Here is a 16,728-nt window from a genome sequence, read left to right as displayed (position 1 = left end):
ATTGTCTCAATAAACATCCTTTCACATTACACTTCATGTTTTAACAATCATGCTATCACATGCATATATATTAACACAATTATTAAATATGTATTCCTGTTCCTTTTAATATTTTTATTTAATTTCATAATTGACAGAAGGTAAGTGGTCTTTTGTTTTATGTTTGAATTCAGAATTCAATAGAAATTTGTCCTTTGTTCTCTTGCAATTATTTAAAAACAATTTATTGTTTGGGAAACAATGGTGAGTTAAATTTTGCCTCCCTGCTCTAAACATCCCTTAGCTACTGTTCCCCCTGGTTTTAATTCTGGAAACTCCCCATCTGATCCTTCATCCTGCCTCTATATCCATGTTTGTCTTCTTTAATCTGTAGTATTTTTGTGGCTGATGTGTTTGTCTGCCCACGTTTGTCACAGAGAATTATTTCTGTTAATTACTTTCTATACACTTTCTATTAACTGTTTGTGTCCAGCTGTCTGCTTTGTCTTCATATCTCCCCCTGCCCTGTGTCTCTTCTATCATCTGTTTCTCCAGCAGAGTTACTTCTTCCACGCAACTGTTATTTGGTAGAAACACGGTCTGCCACACCTCAGTCAAAACAGAACAGAAGGTCATCCTTTTAGGACTTCTTAGGGATCAGCACTACTTTAAACTTGATTAACTTGGCCAATGTGTCCCAAATTGATTCTAATGTTCTTGGAAAATAATAGTAAAAATGGAAATTTAATCAGTCAGGGCTGTGGGAAACAACAGCATAACAATGCACTTTGTTCTCTGTGTGTGTGTGTGTGTGTGTGTGTGTGTGTGTGTGTGTGTGTGTGTGTGTGTGTGTGTGTGTTTAAACAAAATACCACATGCAGATATTGGCATGACTCTCACCAGAGCAAACAAACATTCCTAAATGTACCATTGATTAAAAATGACACTGTTAGATTGATAGAGATGTTGCAAGCATGAACAACAATCTCAAGTGCATAATTTAATAAATGCATCTTACACACACATATATGGAAGCACACACTTGGAGACACAAACACGTCTAAGAAAAGTGTGTCCCTAATCTCTCACAATGAAAGAAATTCTGGCATAATAGGACCCTATTCAGTGTTTCCTTCCTGTGGGTTCCTGTATGAGTGGGGTTGTGCGTGCATGTGTGTGAATAACTGCATAAACAGGATGTAATACGCAAAATCCCTCTAGCCAAATACTGTAAACAATTTTCAAAAGTTCAGCTGATGAGCTGTGGAATATTGCAGCTGTAAGCAGGGACCAGGCTTTGAACTGGCTACTGGAAATGAGCTGTTATTACAGCTATGCTGCCTATCCAACAACTGCCCGAGTGAGTTTGAGCAAGGCACTAAACTCCTCAGCGTTCAAGAGTTACTGCAATGCAGCTGATACACTCATAGAAAATGCACTTGTGGAAATTGGTATGCACATACATCACTGGTGAGTGTGTGTATTCATGTGTGCATATTAAGTTACCTCTCAGAAAGCTGTCTGATCTGGGGTATGCCCATGTACTTGTGGAAATGTTCAAGCACGTTGACCACTCCCTGAAGCAGGTTGGCCACCTCACCATACTGCCTCTTTCTGGTCATGGCTCTGGAAGACAACACATATATGTGAATTATTTCTATTAATATATAAAGAAAATATATATCTTCATATTCTCTATGGTACAATTGTCAAGTGATTATGCCACGCACCTCATAAATTTCTCACTAGTGTAAATTAATTCCTAATACGCTATAGGTAAGCAAGCCACCCACTGTCCTTAAAAAAGCCTACAGAATACAGAAGGATGTGGAAACAAGATATTAAAACGCTTAAGCCCCCTTGTGGGGAGAGCACAGTATGTTTTCCTTTCCACCCATCTGAAAAAGGGTGAAATTCTATGGGATTTCCTTCTTGTTTTGCAGGTGATTCTAATGTTTTCATCAGTATACAATTAGCAGCTTTAACCCCCAGTATAAATAAATATAAATCTAATCCTTTATCCTAAATTAAGTCCATATTACAACTACAGAGGCTCTGAACAAGCCAAATAAGTTTTAAACTGTTAATTGTGTAAGCCTTTTGGTCTGATCTGTTAAATGTGATTGTACGCACTCTAAAGAGTCAACACCCCCTGCCAACATGTGCAGGTGGTTGAGGGTGGTGATGGATGTAGTTAGGTGGCGCTTCCCATGGTCCAGCTGCTTTATGTCCCTCGTAATCTCCTTCACCTGTGCAGGAAGAGGAACAAGTCAGGCAGGCTGGTCATATAGAATGGAAAAAAAGAAAAAGTAAAAAAGTACAGAGACACACAAACACACCTCTGTCCTCTATTGTAACAGAAGGATACAGGCTGTATCTCCATTGTTTTAAGTTTCAACAAGACCCCTATGTGTATATGTGTGTGTGTGTGTGTGTGTGTGTGTGTGTGTGTGTGTGTGTGTGTGTGTGTGTACATACCATTTGTTCAGACTTCTCTGCCTTGTCCTTGATGTCTTTGATTTTGCCAAAGAGCTGCTGGATGGCTATCTGGGCCTCTTCCAAAGCCTGCCAAAAACAAAGAGAACAATATGAAACATACAGAGAAGACACATTTTCAACCGCTGTGTAGAAACCACCACCATATGTCTGTATTCTTGGGAGTGGGCAACTACAATTAAGTGGTCTGAATGGGCTTGATATTTTGGGCATAGAATTCCAATGTCAAAGCCCAGCCCAGCCCATCACTAATCATGTCAGAATTACACATGAAGCAGAAACAGCAGCAAGAAGTGGGGAAAATATGGAAAACCAAACAGAACTGTTCAAAAATAACCTTGAGAAAGAAAAGGGCTGAGAAACTTTTCACCCAGTTTACTCTTACATGGAAAGCTACGGAGTTTTCTACCTGTTGGCTGGTAAATCAGATCAGCAATGGCGTATCGTGCATTAATTGTGAATTAGCTAACCTAACAAATGTGCATTAAACTGCCTTCTAGTGTCTGCTGGAAATTAAAATCAAAAATGAAACAAAAGGGTCAGTCTGAATTTTCTTTCATCCACAAATTCATGGGCAGAGAACATGGAAACCTTGTCAGCAGCTGGTGGTTAAATCAATGTACATCTTATTCTGCTTTTAATCAAAATGTATCATCCCGTACATAAAATATCAACTTCCCTTTAAATGTCCTTAGAAGAAATACTCACAATATATTGTTGTGAGAAACAGGGTAGTTTGCGGAATACCTGTCACTTGTGGTGTGCCAGTCTGGGTCAAATTTCCTATCCGCACTCACCACTGGCTTTGGTCCATGTAAAAAAAAAAACATCCCACGTATGCATGTTCTCAGTTCTGGAATACAGACTAATTGGCCATCTAATTGGCGTGCTATCTGGATATCTGACATGGATAGGTCTTAGTTTGACACATGAGCCATAAGGCTAATCTCTGTATAAAGGCTGTTCAAAAGGCTAAAGAGATTATTAGCACTTTTAACAGTCTATAAAGCCAGACCGGATGAGATAACATTAGACAGTTACAACTGTAAGATAGTTAACGTGCTATTCTAATATTTCCCCATCATCTAACATGGCAGCTGTTCTTTGATGGCCCTAAACAGAGATTGCGCTCCGACATCTGATGCCAAGGTAATTGGCTTCACTTGGCCCGATGCTGTGACACAACTCTCCATAGATTCACACACAGAATGCTAACAGCCGGTACCAGCTGTGCAAGGAATTTACCACTTTTACAAGTACCTCTAAGAAACAACAAATGAGCAAACACACAACTGCGCGCACACACACACACACACACACACACACAGATTATTTCTTACTTCCTGAGTGTAGCACTTGGTGAAAGTGTTGTGGAGACACGTTCAAAGTAAGGACGACGCCCTATGACCAGGTCACAAAAATCCCAACAAAACCAAGGGGAGTTTCAACCTTAATATTCTTAAACTAAGCTAAAACGTCATCCAATCTGTGCAATATGATTCCATTAACACAGTCTGCCATGGCCAGACAGAAAGAAACTCTTCTTTAATAAATATGAGCAACAGCTGACTCTAGCTTGCACGCATCCTTCTTTCTTTTTGCTTCAAACTACCCTTTTATTTTTGGGTGATTGGATAAATGAATTGGAAAAATGCATGCAGGTTATGGATTTACTCTTTGATCTGAGAGTGAGGAAGGGAGTGCCACTGAATTTTTAAAGAGGTTCCCTGGAGGAGTTCTTGAGCAAACAAAGTGCATGCAGAAGAGGCCAGAACCTCCAAGGCTGCAATTGTCGCTCATGCAGACTTAGCTGAGTCTATCTGGCTCGCATCCTAGTGCTCATTTCCTGTATTTAGCCTTGAGGAAAGCAGAGAGAGACCACTGCCCAGCAGGCGCCTCCATGCCTAAGATGTTATCTGCTCTTACACAAACGCGCACATGCACACCAATGTATCCCTAACATGCAAGCAGCACAGGTTCCAAGGCACATAGGCGGTAATATAGAGTTCAAAAAAGGAGCTTGAACAGGCTTGGGATGCCCTTCACTCCTCCTTCTGACAGACATCAGTGAAGCTTTCTTAAGTAGACTGTGTATTAAATAGTTCTTTTGAGTTTAGGGCCAAATAAAACAAACCTGATCAACCAAACAGGGAATATTTTAACAGTAACTTTGCCATCATGTAAACATTTGTAGCGAGACAGTTTAGAGAGTTAGAGTGTTTCACTTAACAGAGAAAAGAAGTGCTTTGTCATAGCGAAGGCTGACAGTAAATAATATCCAAAGCACCACTTTTTAATGCATTCTGTTATAAACAGCAGCATGCTACTATACTGCTGCTACGCATTTCCTTGATGGTTTAATTTTCCCTTCATGAAGCAATACAAAATGTTGGCACGGTTGGTGTTTGCAGATGGTGTTGATGACTGAAAAAGCATAACTGAGGCATAAGCTGATAGAAGCTGTAAAGTGTGACAGATTGTTTTAAAGGTCGCATTTTATGCTTTTCCGTGTTTTCCGTCATATGACAATGTTATAATGTTGGATTTTCATGTTAAACATGGCCAGAATAATGAAATAAATAATATAGGCAATCATATTTTAGACAAATCCCTGTGAGGTAAAACTTTCAGATTTCTGACTATTCTGAACACTCCGGTTTCAACAGTTTGTTCTACTCTCGGCTAAATCTTACGCAACTCTAAGCTGGCCTTCTATGATTGGTCATCTGCTCCAAGTAGGCAGGACTGGAGTGTTTTTTTTAAAGCCACTGCAGTGTTAACATTGTCCTATGTAACTACATGCTAACAGCAGTAAACAATGTCACCTTGGCTGCCAGTGTCGTTAAATTAACCCCAATTCGGGTCACATTACTCCTGAAACATTTTCTGTTAGTAGTATTTAGTTTAAAAACCTTTATTTGACTATAGAAATTGCTGCTATATTCCATTCGTGTTAAGCACATGTAAACATGTTCTAGTACGAACACAAAATGTAAGCATAATCCTGAAAAGGCTATATAATAGTTTAAGCAGAAAGTTAAAAATTAGAAGACAGAAGAAAGAAAGTGCAGTTTAGAGTGTCTACAGAACTCTGGGAAGATGAAAGCATGGAAGCTAAAACAACCTTTTCTGAGTTAACATTAAATATTTACATTAAGGCTTTTTCTATAGGAAGACCACCCAACATTGTATTTTCTAATGCAGCCCTCTCTATATGCAAATGCCAGGTTTACTATTTGTGTGTGTGTGTGTGTGTGTGTGTGTGTGTGTGTGTGTGTGTGTGTGTGTGTGTGTGTGTGTGTGTGTGTGTGTGCGTTTATACCCCTGTGCACACACAGTAGCTTAACGTGAATAGCAGTAACTAGTAACAAATGTTTGGCTAATGAGATTCTTTAACACAGACATCCATATAGACTCCAGCCAAAATGCATTCACATCCTTTGTTTTTTTTTTTTTTAAGGCAGGTGGGAACATCATACAACATTGTGTGCCAGCATATATATATATATATATATATATATATATATATATATATATAATATATATATATATATATATATATATATATATATATATATATATATATAAATAAAAGCTGGCAGACGACTAACAGATATGTTGTGTGTAAAGTTGTGTACATTTGCCAAGACAGCCAGACTGGTCAGGAGACTCCAACAATCTGCTGTCATGTTCAGCACTTTAGGAAATAACATCTGTAATATTTGAACCACATGAAATGATGGAGGTTAAAGTGATTAAGTCTGGATTGTTCAGAAATGAGCTGCATATGAGCACTGCCATACTTTCTGGTTAATGACAGAGTTCATGTCATTATAATTAAGTCTGTCTCTCTGCCACTGGACACCATGAATTACAGTCAATCATACTGTCACCAATGTTGCTTGTGGGGTCATGTGTGTAATCTGTCTTAATGTGTTGCAATATACATTTCACTGTTGTCACAGCTTTACAAATGAAACAAATGTAAAGATTTTTCGTTGCCAAGTAACACAGTCGTCAACACAGTAAGTATTAGCTCTATTAGCTGCCAGGGTCTGACCACTAAGAGAATTACATTTCCACGCTCTCAGCCCTGCAGCATATAAATATCTGACTCCCTATAGAAAAAAACACAAGAGAAATCATTCCCTAGACCGCCTCCACTTTCTCTCTCCTCCTGTCTTGCTCTCTCCATCCTTCTCCATAAATGTTACCATCTTGGGTTTCAACCTGGGGATTGCATTTAGCTCAGTGAGTGAGTTCAGTCAACAGCAGCAATGAATGAATGGCTGATCTTGTTGGTTTTATTCTATTGCTGTCTTTATGTTTCAATCGCCATCTTGAAATATACACCTCTCCATCTTTCCGTCTGCAGAAAGGATTTTCCCTCTGGAAATGTTGGAATGGCACTGTGGGGTTGGAAAAACAAACTCAAATTATTGTGTGTGACTGTATAATGTTATTGGTCTGGAGGGGATTTAGAGCGTTTCCGCTACCAAACGGTAGCTAACTGGGAAAGACAGGGCCACCAGGCTAGACACGCTGACGACAACGCACACCTAATCATGTCAACTGGTCAGAACATACACGGCTCACCCGTCAGGTGTCACGTTCCAGGACCTGGATTATATCAGCAGGGGCTGTTCTTTTCCGTCATGCTCCCACAACAAAAGGCAAAAAGACTCAAAAGACTGGGTTTTAAAGAAATCTAAGTATTTACATACAGGAATCTATTCCCCAGACGTGTTTTCCGTAAAGAGGGGCAGTTTGAGCAGTGGGAATGGTTCTGAGTCATCTTGCCCTTTTCCATGGAAGCAATGTGCAGAGAGGAAAGAGCAGGCGAGCGGGAAGAACATGTTTTTCTGGGTTAGGAGCAACCATTGGCACTATTCTAACTTCAGGAGAGGATTCTGTTTCGAACACCAAAAGTGATAAATAGACCTGGTGGTTTGTATATGAAAACGTGTTTCTCAATCTTCCCCATTAGGGCATTCAAGGTCTACATGCTGTGATTCTATGATTTGCGGAGGAACAATGCTGTATACTTGATTTGCTTTCAACCTTAGACCAACACACATATCAATCAGCCTTTGCGAACAACTCAGGCTCCACCACCATCACCATGACAAAATAATACAATTCAAGCACTTCTTTAAATCTTAAATCTGACACCTAATGAAAAATAAAAAGTAAAAAAGTAAATAATTAAAAGAAATGTGATTTTTTTTTCTTGCCATATTGCCAGAAATGTGATCAAATCCATTGCAGAAAAACAAATTCAAAGTCGATGGAGTGTGTCTAACCACTGCAGTGTTAGATTTGATCTGATTAGATTCAACTTTATTGTCATTGCACATGTAACAAGTACATAGGAACAAAATGTAGTTAGGGTCTAACCAGAAGTGCTTAAAGGGGTGATAGAATGCAAAACCGATTTTACCCTGTCATAGTTGACTAACGACAGTTCGGTGGGTAAATAGGACATACATAGAAGCTCAAAGTCCCACTGACACCCCTTTACTATGAAAATCTCATATTTTGAAACTGCCGCTGAAAACGGGCGAATCCCAACAAAGCTGAGTTGCTTACGCAAGCATCTCAAAATCCGGAACCTTAAGAGAACGGTCACGCCCCAACATTTACATACACAACTGACCTGAGATCAGGTAGTCTTCTGAATCTAGCTAGGTCACGCAGATCTCTGCTATTCCATTACAAAATTCACTTCTGAAACTTTTTTATGTGAGAAATCAACCATATAAAGCTCAAATATGGGCCGCTTTACGAAAATGGATGGCTAATTGCAAATTGTCTCCGACTGTGTGTCGGAGTTTAGTGCCGGTGTTGGTGCTGCCTGGGTTGCTACATCGCCGCCCTGACCGCAGTGTCAGCGAGGCTTTTACGCCCGCAATCTTTTACCGCAGCCGGCAGGTTCCAGTAAATCTTATAATGGGTATGTGTGTTGAGTTATTTAAACAAACAATCGGGGAAATAAAGCCTCTTTGGCTGCGAGTCTCATTGTTAGAGCCGCGGTGAGATGGAGTCCATCAATGAGAGCTAGCTAGCCTCCTCCTAACTCTGACATTCACAAAAATACATTCAATTGAAATCCGAAATCGGACAAGTGTTAGCTAAGCTTTGTAAGACCTTGAGGAACCTATAATATTCATGTTAGTTATGCCGGCAGCTGGCCGCGGAGCCCCGTAGTGCAGTATCCACAAAGGGTGACTTTGCGCTGGGTATGGAGCCCAGCAGGCTGCCGCTTTCTCGTCAGACTGTGTGGAGCTCCTAAAGTCCGACACGTCTTACCAAATTTGCAATTAGCCATCAAATGTTGTAAAACGGCCCATATTTCAGCTTTATATAGTTGAGTTCTCGCTTAAAAAAGTCTCAGAAGTGAATTTGTTAATGAAACATTGCAGTGTCTGGATATGAGATTCTGTCGCTTCTCTAATGTATGTGTATTGGGGATTCGCTCAACCAATCAGCGCTCTCTAATATGTGCGTATGGCAAGTTGCTCCAACCAATCAGCGCGCAGCTCATCTAAATATTCATGACCATACCATATTTGGAAGAAAAGCTCTTGTTACAAATAGGGCCAAAACACAGGGATGCATAAGGGCCAATAAAATATCAACCAGGCCATTTTCAGCCCAACCAATGTTACATACCCCATTAGGAGACCATAAGGAACAGTGTGAAATACCCTACATAATCATTCTATCACCCCTTTAAGCAGTGATTAAATAGCATATTAAATAACATGGGCTACAGTATGATTAAATAATATATGCTACAGTATATACAGAGTGCAAGGTATGAATGATATATAAGTATATAGATATGTGTCTATATGAGTGTTTTTTATGTATGTCCCTATTTGACCTGCAGCTCAACTCACCTGTCTGCCATCCTGGCCCACATTGGTCTGGCCTCTCACCACTGTCCTGATGTTGTCATCCAGGCGCCTATCATATGTGACACAAGAGAGACTTCGTCAGATTGAGAGTAAAATACAAATAAAAACAAGAAATGTGTTATTAAGTCAATGACATGAACTCACCGGATCTTCAGACGAATCTTGTTAACCACATCATCAATATTAGCCAAAGACTGAGAGGAAATACAAAGACAGGAAATCAGGAAAAACATGAAACAACTGTACATACAGAGGAGAATGGTTTTATTACCCAATCACACACACAAGTACTCTTTTCTATCAGTTATACCCTTTATTTAATCATTCTGGTACCTTATCCTGCTGTTTACTGTGTTGTGTTGACCCTATATTTTACATAAAACAAGACCCCTCTATACAAAAATACATGCTTTTTAGCATTTAATGTAGCCTATTTGTGCTTAAACAAACTGATTACTTTGCTACAAATATGTTCTATTATTACACAGGGCAGATGAAACCCCTCACCTGTTAAATTGTTACACACAAAACCCAATGAGGTGAAAATGCATGCATACCAGTAGGAACCCTTCTACGTGTATGAGCACACACTACAGAGTAACAGTGACCCCTAATGGAGATGGAGTATACAAATAGACATGTATACTGTATAACACAATCTTTCAAGATAAAGTGTAACACAGACATTCAGGATTTAAAATACACACACACTCACAGACATGCTACTTAATATAACAAATAAACATCACGTGTTAAATTAATTTTCCTTGGTTATAATGGTTATCTGTATTGCTCCTGTTAAAGAAATGCAAAGATAAAGGGTTCCAATCTTTGTTACTTCTTTGGTTTATGAAGTACACTACTGTTTCAAAGTTTGGAATCACCTACTGTTTTGAAAAAAAATTTCCAGTCCATAAAAGCTAAAACTGACAAATCACAGCTTAAAATATGATTTGTCAGTCCATAGTATTCTTAGCTGATATTCCCTGATCCAATTCCAATAGTGCTAACCCTAGACTTCACCCTTTGGCTTTGCTAAAGCAATTAATTCCAGCTTGTTAGGCATTATTGTGCGCTTGACACTGAAACAGGGAACCTGTTCTCATTTATATCTGCAACGATTTTGATGCTAAGTTTCCAATGAATTTGACAAACTTTTCAATTATCAGGCTGGTTGAACCAGCGTTTTGTTCTCCATGTACAAAACATGACTTTTTTTGCAAACCTTTCATACAAAATAATATATATATTTGTAAAAAGGACTTTCTATAACCTAAAAGCATGAAAGACCATTTAAAAATATAGAGTTGTCCTCTCAGCCATCTGACTGTACTTTATCAAGCTTTTATTGCAGACAATTCCAAACTTTTGAACGGTGGTGTACATTAAGTATTTATTTATCATAAACCAAAGAACAACAGGCCTTTTTTTACATGTTACAATGGCAAAAATACAGGTGTTAATAATAAAATTAGCGATGGCTGAATTCCATTTAGTTGTTCCACTTTTAGGGTCCTGGTATGGTGCATGCAGGCTCACTGTCACACTTAATGGGACACCTGAATCGAACACGGCCATCGTTAATGTTACGGATCAAGTAACACCTGTACTTTTCCTTCTGTCACTGTCCTAATAGTTTTTTATGTGAACCACAAATTATTCTCAACTAAACAAAGACTATATCACTGTCACAGCCACTATCGGCTGGGTCACACTAAAATGGAGAGCAGTATGCACATCAGTCTGGCTGCAGATGTTTCTCGGTCACTTCACTGTACCTGCTCGGTGGGAAACAGTGTGTTGATGTATTCCACAGCATTGAAGTCTGCTCTGTCCAGGGGATCTTGGCTGGGGAACACCTTGTACACAAAAAAACAAACGGTCAAAGTCATGGCTGACGACGTTACACTGCATTTTTGATGGTGTGTTGGGGTGACTTTTACATGCAAACTGGTGATGCCTTGTAACGTTATTTAACGGTTTCCTGAAATAACTTTAGCCAGTCATAACTGACAACTTGCACATACAAGTTGTTAAGTGAGTCGCGTGTAAACAATTGTAACGTTTACCCCTAACAATCAAGACGGAAACCACCGAAGAGTATTGTTAACGTTAAAAGGCAAAGACTGCTTCCTAAACTAATGTCACGCATTACTTCCAGCTGACGATGACGTTACCCCAATATATAAACAACCTGACACAGTTTTCCTAACAAAGCTAAGTGGGGAAATCATTGTTATATAGACGTTAGCGTTCGTAATACACAGGTAATACCGCAGTGTCACATCTAGCTAGCCTGCTAACAGCTGGGTTGTTAGCAAGACCAGCAACAATGTTTAAAAAGCCGCAATAGTAACAAGGTCAATCGGCTACCTGTTCGATGGCTAGTTGCACCTCTGGGGTTAAATGCAAAATAGCCTCCAAATCCTCAGCAAATTCAAATTCTTCCTCCTCCATCATTGTCAAAACAAAACCAAAGACCTATCCGGCATTCCACTTCCTGGTGAGGAGGCTTCTGGGATACCTGATGACGTTGTAGAAACGGTGCTTTCAGGGCTATCTGAAATCAGGGATTACATCTGAGCGATGGATTGTCTATGTTGCCCACAAACATCTCTTGCTTCCTCTTCCTAATTCTAATATATTTGTAGCATATAGTTGCCTGACATTCAAAGTATATAACATATGTTTCCTATGTTTCTATGTTTTGCACGTTTACTAAATTAATACATAATTTTTACTTCTGCCACAACAGCAGAAATTACAAAACTGCTCATTTTGTTTTGGATCAAAGGAACTTGTATAGGAACCATTTATGTCCACATGGAGCAAGAGCTGTTCAAGTTGGGCATCAGACTCCCAGGGTGCAGCATAGTCACATAGTGGTTCAGTGTTATAACAGTAGTTTTTTAAGTTTTATTGAAAACAATCATAAACAAAAATACATGCATTCAACATTTTGGGTCTTCTCAGCTTTCTAATTTGCAACTTAACTGAAAGACTAACATATGGCTCGTATTTCTTCTGTTGCTGTTTGCAGAAGATGCATTCCCTCTGACCTCACATGATCTTGCTCTCCAATGTGCACAAGAGCAGTTAACAGTAGGAAGTCATTAGGAGCATGTGGAGGCATCAAAATGCCACATCACGTCTCCTGACTGCATTAATGAATGTGTGTATTCAAATAAAATTTCTTCTAAAATTCCACAAAATAGAGATAGATAAAGTGCACTTAGAAAACATCTGTTAAAGCCCTGTGTGAGCTGAGGTGATGAAAATCAATTCTTAGAATACTTTAATTAAATTTTACACAACCTAAAACCTCTTCCCACATTATCTGCCTACAAATCTCCTCATCGCTCTGCTCTGATCCTAATACATGGGGTATTCTGACCTGTAACATGATTCCATTGGCAATGTGCCCTGCAGTGACAATATTCCATACTAAAATTGTCTCTAACACACCTACTGTATCAATAATCTGGCCTCCTACTACAGTAACATTGCTGTCATCTGTGCACACATCATCAAATACAGTAATAATAATAATAATAATAATAATAATAAAATAATAATAATAATAATAATAATAATAATAATAATAATACATTTTATTTATATAGCACCTTTCAAGAAACCCAAGGACACTTTACAGAATTAGACGTTGTATGCTGTGGTAAACAGTTTTTTAAATATGTCCAGGGATATAACATTTCGGATATCTGCAGGGAGGGTGTTCCAAAGGGATGGGCCTGCAACACTAAGTAAGAAGCAGCAGTGCCCCCTGCTGTTAAAAGAAACAACACACAAACACACACATGCTCCTATAAGCCCCATCTTCCAAGCATTACACTGTTGTGTTTTAATCCAAAGAGAGACATATAAACCCTAAAGAGAGCTTTTAGAATAGCTATTTAAAGGACTATACAGAGGACGAGAACAAGACGTGGCAAGACAGATGATAGAGAGGAGTGGAGAAAAGCAACAGAGTGGTGAAAAGGAGAAGATGATAGAAGAGTGAGGAGAGTAGAGGACAAAGTAACAAGGAAAAAGGGGGGTTTGAGGAGAGAGAAAAAAGACAGAAAAAAGAAGAAGAAGACGGTATCAGGTTTAACTGCATATTATTTACAGGGATGAAAATCAATAGGGTAAAGAGAAGGAGAAAAAGGAGACCAAGACACGAGGTGATAAGGTGTAACATAACTGGTCCTCATCCACATAGAATTGAGGAAGCACGGAAAGGCTTTTGATAAAAATTAAATATAAAATAAGTGTTTCTCTGACATTTATAAAGGATACACTAAATTGTGATGGAGGATGAGAGTGTAACACAGAAGAGGTTAAAGAAAAGCAGCGAGAGAACGAGGGCAGGAAGAGTGAAGAGACAGAGCAGCTGTCAGATGGCCGATATAAATGTGTGTGTGTGTGTGTGTGTGTGCGCGCTTGTATGTTTGTGTATGTGTGTGTTTGTGTAGTGTAGTGTAGTGTGGTAGGGATGTTGTAATACATTTTATGACAACTGTGAGATGAAAATGGGATTTATTTTATGAGTTCATCATGGGTTTTTATATAAAATCTTAATCTGCATAGTAACTAGTAACTTAAACAGTAGTGGAGTAAAAAGTGCAATGTCTTTCACTGAATTGTAGTGCGGTAGAAGTATAAAAGAAGCAGAACATGGAAAAGTTGTCCACCACATTCAGAGCCAGATTGAGAAAAGCTGGGTAGACAGAATGAGAAGATAACCACAGTCATGATAGCACTTAATTAGCCAGACGGTGTCTGATAGCTTGTGGAAAGCCATTTATTGCTAATGGTCGAGCTGACTATGCTGAACTGTTGTCACTTACAGCCCTTTTTTTAATTTTATTTTTTTTATAGAGAATTCAGGTCAAGCAAAAGCAAGTGGTTAAGCAAGGCGAGGCATACTTGAGTCTCTGGAGAGGAAAAGAAAGGCAGATGAGATTAGTGCATGTCAGGATGAAGTCATCACAAAGTCTTGGGCTTCTCTGTGGCGATGATGTCTTTCAGGGTTGGGACAAGGTCAAGATTTAGAGCATTTATGAGAACAGCTGTTTCAAACTCCTGAGAAGAAGACCCTACACCCTACATGTTAAGTTTGACCTACAATGATGTTTTGAACTCCTCTACAAGCATCACTACCTCCACACAGTTCATTTCAACATACCAATATGTAAAACTCCACTTACTGTACCCCCACCTCCAAAGCTGTGTTGAAAGCCTTTCTCCCAAAAAATGTGCTTTCGGCATCATTTTCAATTGGAAAAATAATTTAGATTTGCAGTGGATGCAGCACTCATGGAGTGTGGTCCAAGAGTTTAACTACTCCTGGAAGAAAAGGAGGGAACGTTGTAAGCAGAACCAAATTTCCCTCAACATCCAGTCCAAGATGTTCTGCTTGACGTGATTTTGAAAGTTTTCAAAAGTGGTTTGTGCATTGAATGTTTTGTTTCATTTAAAAAAAACAAAAAAACACACACACAGTAAAAGCATGCTGACTGCATGTGCAATGTTGGGACTAATGCATGTGTAACATAGTACTCAAGGCAACAAAGGGGATCGCACATCTCACCCCTGGAGAACACAAAATGTGCTAGCGTCGCACAGAGCTTTCCATGACTGTCTGGCAGCTGTAAGCAGCTACACAATCTGTGCCATTGGGCGAGCCACTCAGTGTGTTACTGAGTCATCCTAACTGAAGAGGACCAAAACCTGTTCATGTCATTAAGTTACTGTGTATTAGCAAGTACAAAATAGTTTTTAGCTACATTAATGTAGCTACTATAATCCTACCCTGACCAAAGTTGTGTGTTAACAAATCCAGCAAAGCAACATCTTGCTGAAGTGAACCTCGGCCATGTTCTGGGTTTTTTTGTGATCCGTCTTTGTCAGACCTACAGAATATTTTCATTGGTTTGAATCCCACAAGCTTATAATATTGTTATTAATATATTACCATTGCACTGAACTGCCTGGCACTACATTTATATTTAAATCTTAAATCTCAGACTATACTGCTATTGCACTATTTCTTCCCTCTCTTCAATTGTTATTGTATATTTTTTGTACATTTCTAAATTCTATTATACTTAACAGTATTTTTTTTATATTTATTTCTTACTTTCTGTTTTTATTATTATATGTTAAGGGAGTGTTGTACTTTGAGAGCAAAGACTAACCAGAGTCAAATTCCTTAATCACCTTTATTTGCCAATAAAGGTGATTCTGATTATGATTCTGAAGCTCTCCAGGCTTTGCCTCGCTATGCCAAAGTGTGTGTGAGGAATGTGGTATCACAGACATGTCTTGAAGAAGCTAACTGAATCAGTGGCAAATGCCAAAGTTTGGGGATTTTCAGTAAATTAGACAACTTCTCCAAAAAGATTGAGAACAAATTGGCTAAGATCTCTGACTGGCTCGGGGTTAGTACCCCTGTGATGTTGAGGTAACATAACATGGATAAAAAAACGAGCATCTTCTCATGTTCTGTGCATTCACGTGCCTCAAGGAACAACCAAGTTAGGGACATGAAACATGCCATTTGCACAGACCTGCAATATGCAACCCTAGAGTAATAAACATGCATGTTGGACATTCATGTTTACAATCTACATAGGTGTTCATAGAGTTTAACGGAATGGATACTTTGGATCAGGACTGATGAAAGTCAGAAGAGATGATCTAAACAGCTTGTCTGGCCTCTTCAAGATGATCACAATGCATGAAAGACTGGAAAACAGCACAAAACAAAGGATCCGTGACCAATCCACAATATCACTGAAGAGCTAACTGCTGCGGAGAAAAACTCACAAGGCGGAGATTCAAGGCTGGCAGAACTAGATGCTTTGCACTCCAGTCAGCCTGCAGGCAACATCCATACAGCTTTCTGATCAAGCTTGAAAACTGATCAACTGAACATGCAGATCTTGCCATATGAGCTCTTTCTTTTCCCACATGGTCTCCACTACTCATCTAGAATGCTATCCCTGCTATCATTAATAAATGATTAATAAAGGCTAAGATGAGGTAAAGTTTGGGGAAAATACAAATGCATTAGAAAACATGATATTTGGTCTTGTATATTCATTGCCATGAGGCACAAATGATATAAAAGAAAATGAAAGATTAATTTATGTAGTTATTTTATAACTTCTTATGATAATCAAGAAGCGAAGATTTGCAATATCACAACAGCCCTGGTATGCATCCTGCTTAAGTAAGATTAAGCTAAGCTCAATGTCATCTTGAAATAGAACATCCCACTGTAAGTCCTTTGTGGTGCAGACAGTACCTACATGCTCTTTGTGACAGT

General features: G+C 39.0%; 1 protein-coding gene across 2 annotated transcripts in view; it reads right to left on the bottom strand.

Moving 5' to 3' along the window:
• The window catches only part of vps53 (VPS53 subunit of GARP complex), a 31,124-nt gene extending 19,201 nt beyond the window's left edge, over positions 1–11,923 (bottom strand). For both annotated transcript variants that reach the window (XM_039782722.1, XM_039782731.1), the window contains exons 1-7: positions 11,769–11,923; positions 11,174–11,254; positions 9,540–9,589; positions 9,378–9,444; positions 2,458–2,544; positions 2,113–2,228; positions 1,486–1,605 (exon numbers count right to left, since the gene is read on the bottom strand). In XM_039782722.1, the coding sequence (XP_039638656.1) occupies positions 1,486–1,605; positions 2,113–2,228; positions 2,458–2,544; positions 9,378–9,444; positions 9,540–9,589; positions 11,174–11,254; positions 11,769–11,855 (608 nt within the window). In that variant the 5' untranslated portion in view covers positions 11,856–11,923. The remainder of the gene's footprint in view (positions 1–1,485; positions 1,606–2,112; positions 2,229–2,457; positions 2,545–9,377; positions 9,445–9,539; positions 9,590–11,173; positions 11,255–11,768) is intronic.
• Between the last annotated feature and the right edge of the window lie 4,805 nt (positions 11,924–16,728).

The sequence above is a fragment of the Perca fluviatilis genome, chromosome 2, assembly GCF_010015445.1.
Source record: "Perca fluviatilis chromosome 2, GENO_Pfluv_1.0, whole genome shotgun sequence".
Taxonomy (NCBI): domain Eukaryota; kingdom Metazoa; phylum Chordata; class Actinopteri; order Perciformes; family Percidae; genus Perca; species Perca fluviatilis.
This window is presented reverse-complemented; position numbering and strand designations above follow the sequence as displayed.